Consider the following 24,032-nt stretch of genomic DNA (forward strand, 5'->3'; position numbering starts at 1 on the left):
CTCGCCTGCTGCACCCCTCAGCAGTGTATTTCAGTCAGTCTGCTGTTCTGTTCCCCGCTCTGTCTCTGGTGAATCCTCTCACACTTCCACGCATCTGGTCTGTACCCCAGTTCTTGCATAAATAAATAAATCTTTAAAAAAGAGAGAAAGGGAAAAAGAAAGAAAGAAACAATTCTAAAACACTCAAATCAAATGAAAAATGGAAAGTGTATCTGCTTACTAATACTTGCTTAAAATAAAAATCGACTAAATTCTCAAATCAAAAGACATCGATTGGCTGAAATTATTTTAAAAAATATGACCCATCTATATGTTACCTAAAGAACTCTCATCAGATATAAGGACACACAGGCAGACTGTAAAGTAACAGAAAAAATTCCATGCAAATGGAAACCAAAAGAAGTTTTAGCAAATTTACTGAACTTTAGGATGGAATCTTGGAAAGCTCTGATTTATAACCAGTCAATCAGAAACACAGCAAACAACTGAGCATGTGACTGCAGGGTCTGTTTTTAGGAGGTCATGAGAAACTTGATGTTGTTGTGTGGGGCAAATTTGTAGTACTGAACCCTTAGCCTGTGTAACTTGATCTTACCTTCAGTAAATAGTATAGAATTGAGTTTGATTATTGGATCTCCAAATAGTGCATGGAATACAATGGATTCTTAAAGGATGTCCAGGCAGGCATGACGTGTGGAAATCACCATGAAGGTTTCAGTGTTAGGATGTCATCAACATGGTGGTGAAGGGACACTTGGATCAAAGTCCCCATGAAAACATCTGATAGGGAGTTATAATGGCAAGATAATGGAAGGACCCAGACATGTAAGACAGACTTGACAGCTCCTGTGATTCTCTCAGACCGTCCAGGGAATTTGGAAAGACAGGAGAAGGGAAGACAAAAAATCATCAGAACCCTTCACCCTTCCCCACCCACAAAGTTGGCCCACTACATCTAGAAGTAAGGGAGGAACAGCTTGAAGACAAGAAGCCAGGAGAATCCTGAGACATCTGAGGGGTCCAGACAATGAAAGGTGGACAAGCAGGGTCTCCCCACAAACATGCAGTGCTGGGATCAGGCCCCTTTATTTTGGTGCCTACCTCTCCTCCCTCCTAGAGACCGGTGGAATCATTTCACCACTCTGTTGCACTTAAGCAGGAAGAATATCAGGGGTGCCAAATAGGGCTGGTCCTGACATTGGGGTGCTTGGTACTCAAAACCTTCACATGAGGGAGGTTGTAGGAGCACCATCACCCACCCAACACCTCATGGGCCCATAAGTTCTGCCGATTCTCCCACACAAACAGCTACAGCTCATTCCATGCCCTTTGTGCTTGTTTTTTTATCTACCCTCCCTGGGAAGACTGCATTACGCGGCCCCACAGTGGTCCCCAGGAGACAAGACTAAAAGAGCAACAACTACCCCACTGAGAACCATCAGAGTCCTGAGAAGCAATTCTCCCCCATCTGTTTGTGTGTGTTTTTGTTTATCATTCTGTTGCTGGTCTAGTGTTCATTTCCCTCTCTATTATTTCTGTATTCTGATTCTTCTATTTTACTTCTTTCTCTCATTCAACATTACCATCACTTTCTCTTTTCTTTCTGCTACATTCCCTCCTCCTCCACTTTCCTCCTCCCCCATCTAACCCCTTCCTTCTTTCACCTTTTTCCCTTCTACATTTCTGTATCATCCTCCTCTTTCCTCTCATCCCATCTTTCTCTCCTTATTCTCTTTTGATCCTGGTATTTTCCTAAGACACACCTAAATGGGCCAGAGAAATACATTCAACAGAGAAATACATTCCACCCAGACTGCAGGCACCTCCCTGTGGACATGGCCTCAGCATGTGTCTGGAGGTGCAATACTCCACAAGAGACACTGGATTACCACAGGCTGAGACATCAGATCCCCTTCTACATAGTGGGGCTGGAAAATCAAGGATTCTGGTATAAAGCACAGCTCAGGATAACACCTACCAAAATTGAAGAGTGTCTGGATGTGTATGCAGCCACAGCATATGCGACACTAGGCAGGTAAGAGAAGTCAGTGCCTGAGTAAGAGAAGTCAGAAGTAATGCCCACCAGCACTGCAGTACAGAGGCACTATGAACAGGACAAAGTCAAAGGCTAACAATGGGAAGAAAGAAAATTACAAATGATCAAGCAGGCTCTTCTGGGAACAATACGCCATAGAAAGAAAGTCAACCTCCAGAACCCAATAACAGAACACAGAAAAATATTTCCCCCTCCAGACAAAGAATTCAAAAAAGCCATAATGAAAATAATTAAAGAGTTAAGAAAAAGTGCAGAATGAGATAAGAATATAATCAATGAACTGAGGAAGAAAGTGAAGGAACTTGAAGATATCCAGAGATTAGCAGAGGAGCTTAAGAATTCATGGAAAACCCATGAAAATAGAATGGAAGAAATGGAGAAACAATTCAGTACTCCTGAAGATAAACACAGAAAAAGAACCAAAAAAGAAAAGGAAAGAGAAGAGAAGTACAAATAAAAAAGAATGAAGAAACACGTTGAGAACTATGTGTCACCATGAGGAAAGGAAATACAAGAGTCATAGGAAGTAAGGAGAGAGACAAAGGAACCAAGAAACTATTCAAGGAGATAATTGAAGAGAATTTCCCAAGGATGAAGAAGGAAATGAAAATATACATACAGGAAGCTATAAGAACACAAAATAACTACAATAAAAGGAAAACTACGGCAAGACACATAATAGTAAAGTTTCCAAAGGTCCAAGACAAGGAATAAATAATAAAACTCATGATGGAGAAGAAACAGATAAACTATAAGGGAAAACCAATTGGGCTGACATCAGACTTCTCTGACAAAACACTATGGGGAAGAAGAGAATGGAGGGACATATTTAACAAACTCCAAATCAATAAATTCCAACTTAGAATACTCTGTCCCACAAAGCTCTCCTTCCTTTATGAGGGAAAAATAAAAACCTATCCTACACAAACTCTTTAAAAAAATTGAGAAGGAAAGTATACTACCAAATATGTTTTATGAAGCCAACATTACATTAATACCAAAGCCAAACAAGGACAAGATGAAAAAGGAAAACTATAGGCCAATTTCTCTAATGAACACTAACGCAAAATCCCTCCATGAAATCCTAGCTAACAGACTCCAACAATGCATCAAAAAGATAATTCACCATGACCAAGTGGGATTTATTCCAGGGACACAAGGATGGTTCAACATACAAAAATCAATCAGTTTAATCCAACACATCAATCAACAAAAAGAAAAAGAAAAATCATATTATCATATCAAAAGATGCTGAGAAAGCATCTGACAAAGTTCAACATCCATTTATGATGAAGGTCCACGAAATCCTCAGGATAGGAGGAACATTCCTTAATGTAATAAAGGCCATATACAACAAACCCATTAGACAATATCATTCTCAGTGGTGAAAAGCTAAAAGCCTTTCTCTTAAGATCTGGAACAAGACAAGGATGTCCACTCTCACCACTGCTTTTCAATATAATACTGGAAGTCCTCGCCAGAGCAATAAGACAAGAGAAAGACATATAAGGACTCCAAATAGGAAAAGAAGAAATAAAACTACCACTATTTGCAGAGGACATGATAATATACATAGAGAACCCTAAAAACTCCATAGAAAAACTAATCAAAATAATCAACCAGGTTAGTAAAGTAGCAGGATACAAAATCAACACACACAAATCAGAAGAAAACCATCTGTTTTATAATTGAAACAAAAAAATAGTATACCTGGGAATCAACCCAAGAAAAGAGGTCATTGCTCTAATGCATGCACACAGACTATCTTTCCATTTTTTGTCTTCCCTAATTCCTTTCAACAGGACAAATACACACACTAGATGAAAAACATGGAAATTTTGCAATGATTTATTGCTGTCTAGGGTACAGGTAAAGAATATACTTTTTGTTTCTTTTTAATCATTTTACAAATGTTCTTCAATTAAGCATGATTTAATTTTACAAGAATAAAACAAAATGAGAATGACTAGTTCATGTCAGTCTGTAAATGGAACTTGTATTCCATAACGCTGTAGAGAACCATATATCACAGCATGAATTAAGAAAGCTATCAACCCTGAGCTAAGTAGACAAATCATTATGCAGAAGTAACTTTAAATGTAGTTATTAGTCATTAGAAATACAAGAATTGACCGGATGCACCGTAGGAGTCACAGGAAATTTCAGCAATATTCATGTTGAAATTAACATCATTGAGATGGAATAATAATTTTTGGACAAAATAGATTTTTTTTTTAATCTAGTCATCTGTCAGTGAGCATTAAGGGACTGTTTACCCACTAAAGGAACACAAAAATAAAAGTGGAAAAAGACAACAAAAATAACTTTAGACTCTGAAAATCATGTGTTTACAAAAGGGTAGATCAGGAGAGATAGGAGGAAGTAGAGAGGTGAATATGCTAGAATAGTGACCCTAGAGTTTTATGGAAGTGAGTGAAGCCTGTGTACAAATCAAGGTATAAAAGTGAACTTCCTAAGTTCTGTACTTTAATAAATTAATGGAATGAGAACATTTGATTTCAAAATGTAGCCTTACTAAATTATTGTATTGGAAAGCATGTTTTTGTTATAGAAGAGATGGTCAATAATTTATTTTTTAATTTAAATTTTATTTTTATATTCCCCATACAATTGCAACCCCCTTATTTAGACCCCAATCACTCTTTTCCCTGGACCCCATGCCCCATAGAGTGTCTCTGGCTCATAGTTGTTTGTTGATTTTGATTTTCACTTTCTTATAGTTATTCTTTTCCTTGTCTCTTATTTAAGTTTTCTAGGTTCCTGCTATGAGTGAGACCATCTGGTATTTTTCTTTTTCTTTTTGGCTTATTTCGCTGAGCATGATCCCTTCCAGCGCCATCCATGTTGATGCAAATTGCATGTGTTTATCTTTTTTGAATGCCGAGTAATATTCCATGGTGTATATGTACCACATCTTCTTGATCCAGTCATCTATTTTTGGGCATTTGGGTTGTTTCCAAAGCTTAGCTATTGTAAACAGTGCTGCTAGAAACATAGGGGTGCAGCTCTTTGGAACTGATGTTTCTGTGTCCTTTGGGTAAATACCTAGGAGTGGGATTGCTGGATCATATGGAAGCTCTATGTTTAGTAGGTCCAGAAATCTCCACACAGCTCTCCGTAGTGGTTGGACCAATTCGCACTCCCACCAACAATGCAAAAGAGTTCCTTTTTCTCCACATCCTCGCCAACATTTGTTGTTGCTAGTTTTTTAATATGTGCCATTCTCACTGGTGTAAGATGGTATCTCATGGTAGTTTTGATTTGCATTTCCCTGATTACAAGTGATGTTGAACATTTTTCATATGCCTGTTGGCCATTTGCATTTCCTCTTCAGAGAAGTTTCTTTTTAGCTCTTCTGCCCAATTTTTGACTGGATTATTTTCTTTGTTGTTGTTGAGTCTCATCAGCTCTTTGCAGATTTTTGTGATCAGTCCTTTATCATTAGTGTTGTGTGCAAAAATGTTCTCCCAGGGCCTCCCCGGTGGCGCAGCGGTTGAGCGCTGGGTTGCGAAGTTGCCCGCGGCCTCTGCAGCGCCGATTCAATCCCCAGCTGCTCCTCGGCCACCAGAGGAGGGTCCCACATGGCGCGCAGACCTCTCCTGCCGCCCGCTGCTCCCCTCAGCAGTGTACTTTGGTCCTTCTGCCTGCTCTGCTCCCCGCTCTGGCTCTGCTGAATTCTCTCACCCTCCCACACTTCTGACTGTACCCAGTGCATGTATAAACAAGCAAACAAACAAATAAAATAAATAAATAAAAACATGCCTCTATTAAAAAAAAATAAAGATTATAAAAAAAAAGTTCTCCCAGTCAGTGGGGTTTCTCTTTGTTTTGGTTATTGTCTCTTTTGCTGTTGCAGAAGCTCTTTAATTTGATGTAGTCCCAGCTGTTTATCTTTGCCTTCACTATCACTGCTTTGGGTGATGTGCCTGTAAAGATGTCTTTCAGGTGCATATCATGGAGTGTTTCGCCTATATTTCCTTCTATGTATTTTATGGTTTCAGGTCTTCTGTCTAGTTCTTTAATCCATTTTGAGTTGGTTTTTGTGCATGGTGTTAGGTAGTAGTCAAGCTTCATTCTTTTGCATGTAGCAACCCAGTTTTCCCAGCACCATTTATTGAACAAACTTTCTTTACTCCAATGCATATTCCTTGCTCCTTTGTCAAAGATTAGTTGACCATAAATCTGTGGGTTTATTTCTGGATTTTCTATTCGATTCCATTGGTCTGTGTGTCTGTTGTTGTTCCAATATCATGAAGTTTTGATGATTATGGCTTTGTAGTACAGTTTGAAGTCTGGGAAAGTAATGCCTCCATTCCCTTTTTTTTTTTTTTTTCAGGAGAGCTTTGGCTATTCGGGGTTTTTGGTGATTCCATACAATTTCATCAATAATTGTTCTATTTCTTTGAAGAATGACATTGAAATTTTGATTGGAATATCATCGAAGCTGTATATTGCTTTTGGTAGGAAGGCCATTTTAATAATGTTTATTCTTCCAATCCATGAGCAGGGGATGTCTTTCCATTTCTTTGTGTCTTCTTCTATTTCTTTTAACAGTGTTTTATAGTTTTCTTTGTATAGGTCCTTTGCCTCTTTTGTTAGATTTATTCCCAAGTATTTGATTTTATTTTGTTTCCATTATAAAAGGGATTTTTTTTTTATTCTTCTTCAGATTTATTGCTTGTGCATAGGAAGGCTACTGACTTTTGCGTGTTGATATTGTACCCTGCCACTTTACGGAATGATTGATTAGTGGAATTAGTTTTTTTTTGTGGCGTTTTTGGGGTTCTCTATGTATATTATCATATCATCTGCAAATAGTGATAGTTTGACTTCCTCTTTTCATGTTTGGATTCCTTGTATGTCTTACTCATGTCTTATTGCTCTGGCTAGGTCTTCCAGTATTATATTGAAAAGCAGTGGTGAGAGCGAACATCCTTCTCTTGTTCCAGATCTTAATGGGAATGCTTTCAGCTTTTTGCCATTGAGAATGATACTGGCTGTTGGCTTGTCATATATGGCCTTTATGATGTTGTGGTATGTTCCTTGTATCCCAAGAATTTCAAGGGCTTTTATCATGAATGTGTGTTGCACTTTGTCAAAAGCTTTCTAGGCATCTATTGATATTATCATATTTTTTTTATATTACCTTTTGTTGATGTGTTGGATAACGTTGATTGATTTTTGGATGTTGAACCATCCTTGTGCTCCTGGCATGAATCCTACTTGGTCGTGGTGAATTATCTTATGGATACATTGTTGGATTCTGATAGCTAAAATTTTATTGAGGATTTTTGCATCAGTGTTCATTAGAGAGATTGGCCTGTAGTTTTCTTTTTTTGTGTTGTCCTTGTTCAGTTTTGGTATTAGTGTAATATTGGCTTCATAGAATGTATTTGGTATTATCCCTTCCTTCTCAATTTTTTGTAAGAGTTTGTGAAGGATAGGCACTAATTCGTTTCTGAATGTTTGGTAGAATTCATTTGTAAATCCATCAGGTCCTGGGCTTTTGTTTTTGGGGAGGTTTTTGATTACCATTTCAATTTTGCTGCTTGTAATTGGCCTGTTTAGGTGTTCTATTTCTTCTTTATCTGGCTTTGGGTGATTGTAGAGTTGTAGGAATTTGTCCATCTCCTCTAGATTGTTGTACTTGTTTCAATATTCTGCAGTGTCCGTTGTGATTTCTCCTCTTTCATTTATGGTCCTGTTTATTTGTGCTTTCTCCCTTTTTTCCTTTGTGAGCCTGGCTAGGGGTTTGTCTATTTTACCTATTTTTTCGAAGAACCAGCTCTTGGTTTCAATAATCTTTTGGATTGTTTTTTTAGTTTCAATTTCATTTATTTCTGCTTTGGTTTTTATTATTTCTTTTCTTCTACTGGTTTTGGGGTTTTTTTGTTGTTCTTTTTCTAGATCTTTGAGCTTCGAGATTAGGCTGTTTCTTTGAGTTCTTTCTTGTTTCTTGATGTGAGCTTCTATTGCTATATATTTTCCTCTTATTACTGCTTTTGCTGCATCCCATACATTTAGGAAATTGGTGTCCTCCTTGTCGTTCAATTCAAAGAATTTTTTAATTTCTTCTTTGATCTCCTCATTAGTCCAGTGGTCCTCCAGAAGTGTGGTTTTCAATCTCCATGAGGTAGGAGAGTTCCTTACCTTCTTTCTATGGTTTATTTCTAGTTTGATACCTTCATGGTCAGAAAAGATGCTTGGTATGATTTCAATCTTGGTGTATTTGTTGATGTTTGTCTTGGGTCCCAGTATGTGATCGATCCTGGAGAATGATCTGTGTGCACTTGAGAAAAACGTGTACACAGGTTTTTTTGGGTTTAGTGTTCTATGGGTCAAGCGCTCTACATCCTTATTTAGAACTTTCGTGTCTTTACTTATTTTTTGTCTCGTTGATCTATCCATTGTTGATAGTGGTGTGTTGAAGTATCCCACCACGTATGTGTTTCTCTGATGTCTCTTTTCAAAGATGAGAATAGTTGTCTGATATATTTTGGTGCTCCTTTGTTTGGTGAATATATGTTAATGAGTGTTATTTCTTCTTGAAGTATTGTCCCCTTGATCATAATGTAGTGACCGTTGGAGTCTCTTTTTACATTTTTGAGTTTGAAATCTCTCTTATCTGATATAATTATAGCTGTTCCTGCTTTCTTTTTTGGTCCACTTGCTTGTAGGATTGTTTTCCATCCTTTAACTTTGAGTCTATTTTTATCTTTTGTAGCTAGGTGTACTTCCTGGAGACAGCAACAGGTTAGGTTTTGTTTCTTAATCCAGCCTGTGACTCTGTATCTTTTTATTGAAGAGTTTAGTCCATTTACATTTAGAGTTAATATTGATATGTTAGCATCTGCATTTGCCATTGTGTTTGTCTTTCCTTTGATTTTATTTATTTATTCTTTTAATAACTTTTTTTTTGGCCTTCTTTCATTGTTATTCGTCCCTCTGAGGTTCTGGCTTTAGGACTCCTTGTAGTGATTTTGGAGTGGGGGTTTAGTCGTAATGAAATTGCAGAGTTTCTTTTTGTCTGGGAAGGTCCTTATTCTTTCTTCATAGAGGAAGGAGAGCCTGCAGGACAGAGTATTCTTGGTTGGCATCTGTTTTCTTGGAGTCTGTTGACTATATCCCTCTACTCTCTCCTCGCCCGTAGTGTTTCTGCAGAGAAGTCTGATGTCAGTCTGATTCATTTTCCTTTGAATATTATCTGTTTCTTCGTTCTTGTCTGCTTCATTATTTTTTCCTTGTCTTGGATTCTTGGGAGCTTTACTATTGTGTGTCTTGCTGTATTTTTCCTTTCATCATGGAAGTTTGGTGTTCTTCTTGCTTCTTGTATATCAATTTTCAGCTCCTTCTTCACGTTTGGGAAGTTCTCTTCCATTATCTCCTTGAATATTTTCTCTGTTCCTACATCTATCTCCTCTCCTTCTGGGATTCCTGTAACTCTTATATTTCCTTTCCTCATGGAGTCAGATAGTTCCCAAAGTCTTTCTTCATTCTTTTTCCTTCGTACTTCTCTTTCTTTTTCAGTTTTGGTTCTTTATATTTCTGTGTGTTTGAGAGTACTTATTTGTTCTTCCATTTCATCTATTCTGCTTTCATTGCTTTTCCCAGAATTCTTTAGCACCTCCATTAATTCTTTGATCTCCTGCATTTCTTTTACTTCCTTCTTTAGGGACTCAATTTCATTTTTCTGATCATTGATTATTTTCCCCTTATCATTGTTTTCCTTTAAGACTTCTGTCAGTTTTTTAATCACAGCAATTTTAAATTCTCTTTCTGGAAGGCTCAGAAGTTCTCCCAAGTTACTGTCATTGCAATCTGTGGGTGGTTTCATTTTGTGGTGAGTCTTTTTCCTGAGGAGTTGCTGGGTTGCATGTAGTCTTTCTTTTCCCTACTGCTTGTTTTTAATTTGCTGTATGCGATGGGACACTGTGTTGGTGGTACTGGTCGGCATCTTTTTGGTGTGCAATTTGTGGTGTTTGGAAACTGGCAGTCTAAATGAGTCAAGTACTGTTATGCCAGAAGTCTAGTGAGGCAGTGGTACTTTGAGTTTGTTCATTGTCACTGTCACAGAATATTTCCTCCTTCTGTGTTTAATTACAAAGGTGGGTCTTGAAGTCCCACAAACTTCCCTGGATTGGGGCAGCTGGATTGGACTCTGGGTTCCAAATCACTGGATCCACCGCTGGGCTCCAACTTCCTGCCAGTCGGGACCAGGCTTGTGGGGGTCTTCAACTCACCTCTGACTGCACAGGGAAACTTCTCCCTCTGGCTCCTCTGGGAGGCTTTTGCCAGTTTCAAGCAGTCTTTATTGAAGAAAGGTCCCTGTTCTAAAGTGGCAATGTGGAGACCCACTCCCCTGCATGCCAGGTCTGCCCAGGCCTTGGGTGCCCACTCCCTCTCTGGGTTGGGACTGCTGGCCAGAAGGGGCCTGACGTGGACAAACTTCCCAGCTTACCTCTGGCTCTCTGGGAGCCTTCTGCTGGTTTCAAGCAGTCTTTACTGAAGAAAGGTTCCTGTTCTAAAATGGTGATGCAGGGACGCACTCCCCTGTGCTCCTGGTCTGCCCTGGCCGTGGGTGCCTGCTCCCCTCTGGACTCCGACTGCTGGCTAGAAGGGGCCTTGTGCAGGGGAACTTCCCAGCTTACCTCTGGCTCCTCTGGGAGCCTTCTGCCAGTTTTATGCAGTCTTTACTCATGGTCAATATTTTAAAGAGAAAAATTGATGAGTTTAAACAGAAGAACATAAAGATATGAGTGCGGTTTACTATAGTGTCTGGAAATCTTTGGGCCCTCTGTATTTCAACACTTACAGTGAGTGTATACACACAGAAAGAAATAACACAAGTATAGAAGGTAATTTTTTAATTAGGTAAAATTAGACATTTAAATTAGAAATGCACTGAAATAATTGCAGTCAAACATTACTCCTATAGTATATGTAAACAATCAGAAGAGAGCTATTCAAGAGGAGAACCAGCTCTCAACCGGAAAAGCCTTCCTGTAACACTGTGATTTAATGTGCTTCCAGTGGAACTCAGTAAGCTAATGAGGAGAGTCGCTCATAGCTAGTTACACAGCACATTCTAATGAGACATCAACTTCACAATATGAATTCAGGGTAAAAACTGTTATAGGTAAAAAAGACGGGGTAATATAAACACTTGTATGATAATATATATCATTTTTTACATATATCATTCTGGACTATACACAAGACTAGACATATATCATTCTGGACTATACACATATATCATTCTGGACTATACACAAGACTCTTACAACCATTTCTTGGAAAATGGAAATTCCCAAACCAGAGTCCTGTAAATGCAATTATTAATAACCAAACATTAAGAAATGTTTTAAGTGCAGTGTTTGGGAAGTTATGACAAATTGAAGGTAGGAGTTAAAGGATAACAAAGCTGAAAAATAGAGTCATGGACATAATTAACTTTTTCTTAGTGCTCATACTCAGGGAAATAAAATGTCGAAGAGCCAACTAAACTAATTTCCTAGGAAAAGAATAGAATAAACACAAGTGATTTACTTGACTGATCACGATAAGGAATTAAAAAGTTAATATCTTTCTGTGTGTCTTCCTTCCAGAATCTACATTAGTGATAATATTGGTGTGAATGAAGAGTCTGAGTCTACATTGTCTGCCAGCTTCTCTTCCTCACTGCTGTGCACCACCTGTCATAAATTACTCACACTAATAAGAAAAAGTGAGGATTCCTCCAAACTGAAAATAGAATTACCATAAAGCCCAGCAATTCCACTTCTTTGTGTACATGAAAGGGAGTTGAAATCAAAGCAGACTGTGAAGTTTTTGCGCATTCACCCTCACAGCAGCTCTATTCATGACCAGCAAAAATTTGACTTATCCAAAATCCAATGAGTCAACACAAAATGTTCACACGAGATGTTATATAAGTTTCAAAGACCAGTGCCAGTGCAAATATCACTTGCTGTTGATTCCAAATATATGAACTCTTTAGACTTGGCAAATTCATTAAAGCAGAAAGCACAATGATGTTTACCAGTGACTGGTGAAACATGAAAGGAGAATACTTATGTAATGGTTATAGAATTTCAGTTTTGCAAGATGAAAAACTATTTGCAGATTGTTTGCACAATAATGGGAATATACTTAAACCATTAAACTAAAATTTATCAATTGTTAAAATGGAAATGTGTTATCTATTTTGCCACTTTTTGTAAAAGCCACTGTTCTAGTAATTCCTAATGTCCATGATGGTCTCTCATTAGTTATTGAGCAATCCTTCTTGTACAGGTGCAGACTTGTTGCTCTTTTATGATGGAGAAATTTGCTTCTTCACAGGAAATGGAAGAGTTTACACAGGGTTCTGTGGAAAATTGTATTTTGGTGTTTACTCTGGGCTCGGACATGCCAGAGAGAGAGCCAATGCGATTGCATTTGCCCTTGACCAGATTCCACAGAAGGTTAAAGTACCTTATATTGGGCAACTCCTAAATGTGATGTTTACTCTGCAATGGATGTGGATTTACGCAGGCAGGGTAAATTATAAAGATGATGCTGGTTTCCCTCAGACATTAGGTCAAACCAAAATATTCATTACAAGTCTTTAGGCAGTAAAAAGGGTATTTTGTATGATACTGATATGATATTAGCTTTGTGATTATAATTAAATGCAGTTAAGAGACAGAGTGCAGATTTGCTATTATAATGGTATCATGGAAGGTATTGGAAACACAAAATTCTGCCTTGTTGTTGACTAACTATTCCTAGCAAGAATTCTGAGGGCATGGTATTGCCATGGTACAGATGTTATCCGAAAGGATTAAATTTTAACAGTAACCTTATAGAAATGTGATAAAGCATGAAGGTATCATGCAATTATGGCTGTTCAGTAATCCAGGGATCTTTCCTCTAAAACTTTTGAAATTAAATTGTTCAGTGTACAGTTCAAAGTACTATTTAGATAAAGAATGGCCAGGCTATTTACATGTCCTTGAGCAAGACACAATGACTAAGAATATGAAAAAGAGAAGAGAATATTGTAGCAAGTGAATAGACAATCACCTAACTGAAATAATTTCATATGTACCCCTTTTCATGAAAAGTGCAAATAAATCACTTCCCATTTTATAGATCACACATGTATCCTCTGGGTCTTTGAGGAGTACTTGTTAGTGGCGCAGGTGGTTGAGCTCCGCTCTGTGAAGCTGTCCGTAGCCTCTGCAGCACTGGTTTGATCCCAGCCGGCTGGTGAGAGTCCCACATGGCTCAGCAGACCTCTCCTGTCTCGCCCGCTGCTCCCCTCAGCAGTGTATTTCGTCAGTCTGCCTGTTCTGTTTCCTGCTCTATCTCTGGTGAATCCTCTCACCCTGCCGGGCATCTGGCCTATACCCTGGTTCTTGTATAAATAAATAAATAAATAAATCTTAAAAAAAAAATTTACAGGCTGGATATAGAAATAACACTCTAGGTTAGAATAAAAAATTACTTCTAGAAGTTTTTCTTCAAAATGTGCTTAAAATTAATATAAAAAATAAATTATGACATTTTGTAGCAGAGAAAATTTGTATTATTTTAAGACACAGAATTATTTATTTCGCTAGAGCTGTTGAGCAGATACATTAAACCTTTGCACATGAAAACATGTAAAGTGCTAAAAAAAATAACTTATGGAACAAGTAGATATATACAAATTCCATTCTGTGACACTTACAAGAAATATAGTATAATGCCACAATGGAAGATGGCAGTTAAAACATATAAATCTGAAGATTATGGCAATGTCCTGCTCTTTATTCCCTAAAATTACACTGGCTGACTAAAAATTTCTTGAAAACATGAACTGATCATTGATCATCTCATTTGTCTACTTTAGAGAAATATATCACACAGATGGATATGTGAAATATCATGATTTCATCATACTTGAATGAACACAAAGAAAATATACAAATTTCTATCCCTATCATTGCAGTTTTAATAGTGCACTCATATTTGACAACTCTAGTCCTCGTTACATATCCTCTGAGAAATGTACCTAACTAGAGTATTCCTTAACTTATGTAATCTGACTACTGCAGTAAGATATTTCTTCACTCTAATAGGTTCCATGGAGATTTGAGTGCAAGAGGCCAGACACCTTAGTGGCATACACTCGACTATATAAATGGATCCCTCAGAATGACCTTCTTCATAATACCCAAGAAAGAATACATTTAAATAAGAGGAACTACAACCACATTGCTCATATTTCACAAGGAAAAAAATATATTGAACATTTATTATTGCATAACATGGAATGTAAAATTTAACTCCATATGTTTATATTCAGTCAGAAAATTATTATACACAGTTACATTCATTATAATCAAAATCAAAATACCTTTATTTCAAGTGTAATCACTTCTCACAGAACATTTTCCACAACAATGTGGATTAGCTCAGATTTTCCTCAAATATTTTCATTTGTCAGCTAATTACACATCTACATCATTTGGAGAGATATTCTTACACCTTCATATGTGCATATGCGTCCCTCACCTCCACCAAACCTCCCCTTTCCTTACCTGATCCCCTCATCCTGTCCTTGACTATTTGCACCAGAAACCATTATGTTTTTAACATGGATTATCTGTCTCCTGATTCTCCCACTTTATTTCTACTTGTCCCTCCTATGTCAGTAACAATGAAGAAAATAACAGCCTCCCTTTGATTATCAATGACTCTAAAAATATATATTTTAAAAATTCGCTAAATTCTATAGAAAAATGGAATGCTAAGTTGCTATCTTTTCTTTTGATGATTCCACTGCCACCACTTTCAACCTTCCTGCAGTCTTGATGTCTGCCATTTTAGAATCAATGTCTGTTTGAGGCTCTACATTCTAAAGATGTATTAAATTCTTTTTCTCAGAAACTTTTTTAAGTGACAAACTTATATCCATTTTCTTTTTTTTTTAAGATTTATTTATTCATGCATACAAGAACCGGGGTACAGGCAAATGTGCAGGAGGGTGAGAGGATTCACCAGAGACAGAGCGGGGAACAGAACAGGCAGGCTGATGAAATACACTGCTGAAGAGAGCAGCGGGCAAGACAGGAGAGGTCTGCTGCACCATGTGGGATTCTTGACAGCGGCGGAATCAAACCTGCGCTGCAAAGGCTGCGGACAGCTTCACAGTGCAGCGCTCAACTGCCTGCATCATCAGGGGAGGCCCTGTTTCTATTTTCAACCTATGAATCGCATAACAATATTAATTTACATCTCTAGAAGACAAAAATGCTTCTTGCTATGAGATCCGAGAGACTTCAATGAATTTTATGTGTAATCTGTTATCCACAACACAATGCCTCTTTCAGTTTTGTGCATTTCCATAATCTTATTTTATCTCTCAGACTTGTAGTTAATAATATTCTGGTGGAATCAATGGCACCTTTGAGGCTATCTAACATGGCATCCCAGTGGTGGGCATTAGCCTGTTGGGGATCAACCTGATAATATTGCTCATATGATGGCAAATGGGAACAGCTTCAGATTGGACTTTGAAACAATATTAAGTACAGACTTACTTACTGCATTAAACAAATTCATTAATGACCTTTCGTCAGTATCACAATTTTTAACTGCATAGTAGTTATACACAGGTTGTTTTGTTACTGATAAAATATTTTCGTATTTTAATTATGAAAATAGCATAATATTACCATCAGAGATCAAATATATTTTAGTTAGAAATATATCATTTTTTTAAATTTTCATTTTTTATTTTAAAAAAATTTAAGAATACAGGAAATTAGGAAGTATTCATTTCACACACAATGAGATATTTATTCTATGATAGATAAGTTGGAGTTCAACAAATTAAAAATTTGGGGAACTTAAAAGGTCAAGAAAGTGAACAAAACCCACAGACAGAAAATATTAAAGGACTTGTATCTAAAATATATAAAGTAGTATTACAGCTTAATAACAAAGACTATAAGCTAATTTAAATGAAAGATTATAATTTTTTAATTTATAATTCATTATTTCATTTTTAATAATCAATTATTTCACTTATAATAATACTACCCTACATTGCATCTGCTGTTTGTAAATATTTATTGATGGCTAAATGCCAGTGTGAAAGCAACCATCTTTAGAATTACTGAATAAAATATAATACCCATCTGAAAGTCAATGACATCTATTTATTTATCTGCTTGTTTATTTATTTATTTATTTATTTGCAGTAACATTGGATTGCAAAACTGTATATGATCTACACAAATGTTCACAAACCAAAAGAAGATAGATTACATGATTCCACTTACAGAAATTGTTTACAGAAATTTGTAGATACAAAACAAGATTTTTTTCTTGGCTAGATCAAAAAAAGACAGAGATTTGGATTATCCAGTCAATATGTAAAGGCTCCTTTTCAGGATGATAAAATTTTCTGAATTTAACATCATAGAAGCTGCAAAATTCAATGAAAATACTATGAAAGACTGAATTCTACATTTTGAATTCAGCAAGTGAATAGAATGTGAATTAAATGTTAAGAAAGCATTTATAAAACCAAACAAAGCTATCTCTTAAACAAGGATTCCAAGTCATTAGGACTCAGCAGCAGAAGAGTTTTCTCTTTAATTTATCTGTCAGCAGGTGATAAACATGGTCATCTCTCATTGTCCACTCTTCCTGACACTCTTCTAGAATATATCATGTAAGATAAGCGACTTACATTTGTAAGGTTATTAACTCTTAACTGGCAATAGCATTTATAATCTTCAAACAGACCCTGAGATCAATCAAGTTCATGTTGTTTGTATACAAGCAAGTTCATCTACCTTTGCTTTCTCCACACACCACACAGACTTCTGATTGTCAAAACAGTCTATTGACTTTGATGTGTGGCAGTTATAGTTTAACTTTGCGTCTTATTTCTCCAGTATATAACCCTGAGAAATGAGAAGGGAAAGCCATTTTTTTAAAGAAGCACCACATTTTACCAGGATGTCTGTGAAATGGACTTCAGCTTTTTTGCTGCTCCAGCTGGGTTTTTACTTTAGCTCTGGGAGTTGTGGAAAGGTGCTGGTGTGGCCTACAGAATACAGTCATTGGATAAATTTGAAAACAATCCTGGATGAACTTGTTGAGAGAGGTCACGAAGTGGTTGTTCTGACACCTCCAATTTACATTCTTATTGATCTCAACAAACCATCTGCCATTAAATTTGAGATTTACCCTACATCTCTCTCTAAATCTGAGTTTGCAGGTGTGTTCAAGCAAGTAGTGATAGATTGCTCATATGAGTTGCCTAAAGACTCCTTTTGGACATATTTTTCAAAATCGCAAGATAGGATTTGGAAGTTTTTTGATGCTGTTCAAAAGCTCTGTAAAGATGTAGTCAAGAATGAAAACCTTATAAAAAGACTCCAAGAATCAAGATTTGACATGGTTCTCGCAGATGCCATAGGACCCTGTGGTGAGCTGCTCGCAGAGCTGCTTAAAGTACCATTTGTGTACAGTCTCCGTTTCATACCTGGAAATCAATTTGAAAAGCATATTGGAAAACTTCCACTGCCACCATCCTATGTACCTGTTGTTTTGTCAGAATTAAGTGATAAAATGACATTCATGGAGAGGGTGAAAAATATGATATATGTGCTCTACTTTGACTTTTGGTTCCAAGCAATAAATGAGAAGCCATGGAATGAGCTTTATAGTGAAGTACTAGGTAAGTCAAGTTTTAAATTTGTAGAGCTATGTCTTACCTATACAAGGACCTTTGTGATAATTTTCATAACTATATGGTCAGAGAAATTTGTCTTGTAGAAGTGCAGTGATGAATAATAATAAGAATGATCATTCAATCTCACAACTATTGCAGGAAAGATTGAAATTGCAGGGTATTTTTGAACCCTGTGATCCATGACTATTGTGAAACACCTTAGAGATTCAGGAAACTCAAATTAAACACTGTATCTCTTGCAATATCATATCCATTTTTGCTTATTGTGCTTGTAACATTTTATTTTATACACAATTTTCTAGTTCTCAGAATATTGATTGCAGATTTCGTAAATAACTCTGCACATATTCTGCAGAGAGTGCTCAACAGCAGTTCAAGAAAAGTGGTTAATTTGTTACAATTGATGACCCTACATACCACACTCTTACCAACTTCACACTCCAGTGTAATGGTGTTGTGCATTGTATGGGTTTTGACAATTTATAATATGTATTCACCTTTATTTAAAATAAAAATAGTTTCACTGCCAAAATACCCTCTACACTGTACCTTTTTTATCCCACATATGTTCAGCATTTGGAACTCTTGTTCATCATTTGGAAAGGCATTAGGGCTTTTATTAACTACACTTATCAAGACAGTAGGAGAAGTTACATATTTCTCACACAGCAGCTATGGAACATGGAAGAGATTGTTTTCTCTCATTTTTCCTCAGTCTACTTACATGAAAATTGAGCTATGTGCAGTATTGTAAACTCAGACCTATAATTGAATTTGTAATGATTACAAACTCCTTTCAAAAATTTCCTGATATATTGACATTTAGATATTCAGAATATTCTCATTTCATTTACCATCGTTGCTTTTTTCCTTCAGGAAGACCTACTACATTATTTGAGTTAATGGGGAAAGCTGATATATGGCTCATTCGAAACTATTGGGATTTTGGGTATCCTCAACCATTCTTACCAAATTTTGAGTTTGTTGGAGGACTCCATTGCAAAGCTGCCAAACCCCTGCCTATGGTAACCTATTCCTGTTTGTTTCATGTGCATTGAGACTCTTCAACAATATTCTAGCTTAAAAGAAAAGCATTCCCCTCCACTAAGAATTTGCATGCCCACAATAATTTTAGCCAAATCCAAGATTTGCATTGCTCTCACTCTAGCATAAACAACTCCTCATTTCAGATTATTCATAATTTGACAACTCAGAACATGAAGAGGATTACGTAGACCATTTGAACAGGTGTTTGTGACCACACACCCCGTTTTTACAAAACCTTGGTTAAGTACCATTGCAGATCATGGTTCCCCACATCAGAGCAGACTGACAAATGAGCACAGAGAAAATGTACCCTACTAAACATAAAGACCATAAATGCTATGTATCTAATAAATGCCAAACTACTTCTGCTACTTGCACCTGAAAACATACCATAGTATAAATTTGAAAAGAAATCTGTTAGCAGAGAGGATATTTCTTGTAAAGAGAAGCATTTTAACTTGATATGATATGCATAAAAACAATTAAAAACAAGTACCTTGGGCCTCCCCAGTGGCGCAGCGGGTTGAGCGCAGCACTGTGGAGCTGTCCACAGACTCTGCAGTGCTGGTTCAATTCCTGTCCAGCCAGGGAGATAACCATATGGCAAGGTAGACCTCTCCTGTCTCGCCCACTGCTCCCCTCAGCAGTATTTTCAGTCAGTCTGCCTGTTCTGCTCCCCTCTCTGTCTCTGGTGAATGCTGTCACCCTCCCGCGCCTCTGACCTGTACCACAGCTCACAATATTTTAAATATTTTTAAATATTTTAAAAATAAATATTTTTAAATATTTTTAAAAAAATTACTTAAAAGAAAAAAACAAGTGCCCTTTACTGAATTATTTTACCATCTTAAAGACATCCTGCTTGCCTACCTTCAAATTGTCAGGAAATAAGACTATTATATTCAAGATTTAGCTGTATCATTTTGATTGCAAAATTTAACTACATTGGGTAAACCTCAAAGTCTAGAGTATGAGGCAAAAGTTCTATTCAGTCTTATCCTACTTCTTTGACATTATTGATTTACGATTGACATATAAAGTTGCAAGATATCTAAAATATGTATCATGATGAATTCATATACATATACATTGTGAAGAAATTCCCTTATTTAGTTGGCACAAACACTATAACACATAATGATGGTTGGTTCTCGTTAAAGATACAAATTCTACTCTCATCAAATTTCAAATATGAGGGCCTCCCCTGGTGGCACAGCGGTTGAGCACTGGGTTGCGAAGCTGCCCACAGCCTCTGCAGCACCAGTTTGATCCCCGGCGAGAGTCCCACATGGCGCGACAGACCTCTCCTGCAGTGCCCGCTGCTCCCCTTAGCAGTGTATTTCATCAATCTGCATGTTCTGTTCCCCGCTCTGGCTCTGGTGAATTCTCTCACCCTCCCGCGCTTCTGACTGTACCCAGTGCTTGTGTAAATAAATATATATATATATAAATAAATAAATTTTTAAAAAATTCAAATATGAAATACAATTCTAGCTACTCTAATAGCAATTTACAGATGATATCGTCCTATCTTATTCATGTTTACATAAAAGGTTGTAATCTTAAAGCAATCTTTCCCTATGTCCTCCATCCTTAGCTCCCAGCACCCACATTTCTACTTTCTTTCTTTGAGTTTTATCTATTTTTAAATTCTACATGTGAATGATAATATGCTGTATTTAGCTTTCTAGCTGTCTTATTTCACTTAACATATGTCCACAAATTCCATTCATGTTGCCATCATCAGCACAATTTTCTTGTTTCTCATGGCTCGATAATATTCCACTGTATAAATACATCAGTCTCCATCCATTCATTTTTTGACAGACAGGATGTTTCCATATCTTGGTTATTATACATAATGCTGCAATAAACATTGGGCACAATTTTTATAGCCTTCAGATATATACCCAGAAGTGGGATTGTTGCATTAACTGATAGTTTTATTTACTCTTTAAAGCCATCATATTGTTTGCCATATGACTGTGCAAAATTATATTCCCATCAGCAAGCAGAAAGTAATCCTTTGTTCCACACCTTCTCCAAACCTCTTGATCTTTTCGTTTTATAGTCCAACAAGTATTAGGTGTTATATTATTGTGATTTTGATTTGCATTAAGTGATAATTAGCTAGTGATCTGGACCCCTTTATAGGTTATTTGTTTGCCTTCTTTGCAAAATATCTGTTCAGTTCATTGTTCAGTTTTTTTTTCCTATTGATTGTTATACCAATGAGATGTGAATTCTTTATATAGTGGTTATTAACACTTACATTTGCAGTTATTTTTTATATTAAGTGGCCATTTAATTTTGTTGTTAATCTCTCACTGTATAAAAGTTTTCTGTATTTTTGATGTCTTATCCAAAAATCATTGCAAGACTAATAGCAATGTTTATATTGTACCTGATATTTTTGTTAATGTATAATATAAAACATATTTTTGTAAATTAATTGTGTACTCTTGACCATTACTGATTTTATTATTTTAACAGTAAGTTAGTGGAGTCTGTCTTCCATATGTATTATTTTCTATCTGGAATTAGGGAAAATTAGGAAAAAATATCCTCTCCTTTCCCTGAGCCCTCCCTTCTCCTTTCCTTTCCTGTGTGGGATATATTTTTCTTTCCTAAATTCTCTGATGAGGGGTTCATGGACTATGAAGAAAAGTGGAATAATGGATATCCTTATCCCAGATCTTAGAGTCATAATTCTCAGCTTTTCACAATTGAGAATTATGTTAATGTGAATTTCTCATAAACAGTCGTCAGTGTGCCAAAGTTTATTCCTTCTATACCCAGGTAGAGAAAGTTTTCATCATAAATATATTAGCTTAAATAAAATGATACAAGTAAATAATAAGTGGGCTCTTTATAAAGAATCAAGCCTCAGGCTTTAATTCCATGAACAGCCTCTAATAGCGCCTGGAAAATTGTCCAAACTTTCAGCTTTTCAATAAGGAATTTATACAATTTACAAAGGAAACATTCAGGGGCCTGGGCAGGTGTCCATTTTAGGTATCTTTTTGATGTTGTCCATGAATTGAGAAGAACAAGCAGTGCTGTTAAAATTTACTTTGTCTATTTAAAGGTTTATCCTCTGGGATCTGAGAGTTTTACTTGCTAAGAGATTATTTGCTAGAAAGAGAATGGGTAATGATTTTCTTTTTTTTTTTTTCATTTTTTATTTATCAAATATTAACACTGTGTGCCTAAGTTTTGTTTGTTTTGTTTTTTTTTTTTTACAAAGATGTCAGATAATGAGACTCAAGAGTCAAATTTGGTGACTAATGTGGATATAGAACTGGGATTACTCTACACTTAAAAAACATCTACTACAACTCGGATTATGAAAGCAATGGCTAGTGAGCTAAAGAAACACATCATCATACACAGTTGAGTTTAAATGTTGCTACAGGTACTAGAATGCAACATATTACCTAGATGCACCATGTGACTCCCAGGAAACTTCAGTGACCTTTGTATTAAATTAAATTAATCTTCGAGCAGAATTACATTTTGAAGAATTCAGTGGACAATATATTATCTGCATTGACAAAATCTGGAAAATTTTTATCCTTTGCTCTTTAATCTGTAAGACAAGTTCAAAAAGATGCTTTATGGCAATGATTGAACTGGAGGGCATATTTTATTTTGGAAAGTTTCCCATTATTTTGAACAAATAAAAGAATAAACAGTGATATTTAAGACAGAAGGTACAACGACTTCAAAAAAGATACAAGTATGCATTTTAAGGAGATCTAGGAAGTTCCTGACCCCTTTACATTTCACTATTTTTTATATTACATTGAACAATAAGAAATTGCTCCAGTAATGAAAGCAATTAAACTTATTTTTAATTGGCAAAGATTAAGACTACAGTCAGAATTAGTCTTAAACAACTTCAGGAAATCAGGACATTATAATGATTTATACGGTGGACATTCACCCTCAAAAAAAGGTGACCAATTCTCTGTTGAATGAAGTCCTGGTGTACTTCTGTCACTGTAATTAATATGCTCCCTGTCACTCAGTAAGGTAATGAGTAGCCCTCAGGGCTAGTTACATATAGCAGATATTAATGGAACATCAATTGTACAATATGAATCCAGAGTAAAGATGCTACATTTAAAAAGGCCCAAAAATATGATCAGTCTGAAGATGACTACACATATAACTATGTATTATCAATGGGACTCAGAATTATTTCAAGGATTGAAAAGCTCTATGGCAGACTCTTGAATATTAGCAATACTTAATCATTAACTGACATCAAATGCAAAATTAGGGAAAATGCTTAGAAATATCTGACAGTTTAAAGTAAGGATTAAAGGTATAAAGACAAAGACAGAAACTCATACACATGACTACCTTTTCTTATTGCTGTTATTCAGGAAAATAAAATACTAAAGACTAACCTAAACTCATTCTCCAGATAACAAAATTGTGTGGAATAAATACAGTTGATTTACTAGATATATAAATACAGAGTTAAAAATGAGTAAGATCTTCCTGAATTGTCTCCTCCTAAGAATTTCTGAGTAATTAAAACAGTTACATAAAGTTTGCAATACATGGTCTAAGAGCACCTCCTCTTCACTACATTGCGTTGGTTGAGTTTCATTTCTGACTATACGATAAAATCAGGATAGACCGTCTCATAAAATTAAAAATATGATTAGCCTCTATTCCAGCAATTCTACTTATAGATTTATATCTAAATAAATTAAAATAGGGAAATTAATGACACTGAGGACATTGCTAACTGAAATGGGCCAGGCACAAAAGGACAAATGCTGTATGGTTCCATTTTAAAGGGGTTATCTAAAATAGCCAAATTAGTAGAAACTGGCAGTAGAATGATGGTTGGTAACACAGTAGTGAAAAGGGATATGGATTAATATTTAATAGTTATAGAAATTCAGTTTTGCAACATGAAACTGTCTGAAAATTGGTCACAACACAAAGAGAATTTACTTAACACTAATCTATAGACTTAGGAATGATTAGAATGGTAAAAATTACATTATATTAATTTTACCACAATTTTTGAAAGGTGCATCATGTTTAACAGGTGTTATAATAATTCCTGGCAATAATTGAGCCCTGTAGTTATTTAGGCAATAATTTAATAGTGTTTGCTATGATGTTGCTCCTTCATGATGAGCAAATTCC

The 24,032-nt window shown here is 36.2% G+C and overlaps 1 protein-coding gene across 3 annotated transcripts in view; it reads left to right on the forward strand.

Moving 5' to 3' along the window:
- Nucleotides 1-17,059: 17,059 nt before the first annotated feature.
- Nucleotides 17,060-24,032, forward strand: part of LOC311171438 (UDP-glucuronosyltransferase 2B4-like) — a gene marked incomplete at both ends in the record, with an annotated part of 106,071 nt that continues 99,098 nt past the window's right edge. The window contains 2 exons of one of the 3 annotated variants that reach the window (XM_084234287.1): nucleotides 17,060-17,798; nucleotides 18,690-18,838. In XM_084234287.1, coding sequence (XP_084090413.1) covers nucleotides 17,075-17,798; nucleotides 18,690-18,838 — 873 coding nt within the window. The remainder of the gene's footprint in view (nucleotides 17,799-18,689; nucleotides 18,839-24,032) is intronic. The other 2 variants (XM_084234286.1, XM_084234285.1) reach the window with 2 other exon arrangements.

Source organism: Talpa europaea, assembly GCF_964194135.1.
Source record: "Talpa europaea genome assembly, chromosome: 5".
NCBI lineage: Eukaryota > Metazoa > Chordata > Mammalia > Eulipotyphla > Talpidae > Talpa > Talpa europaea.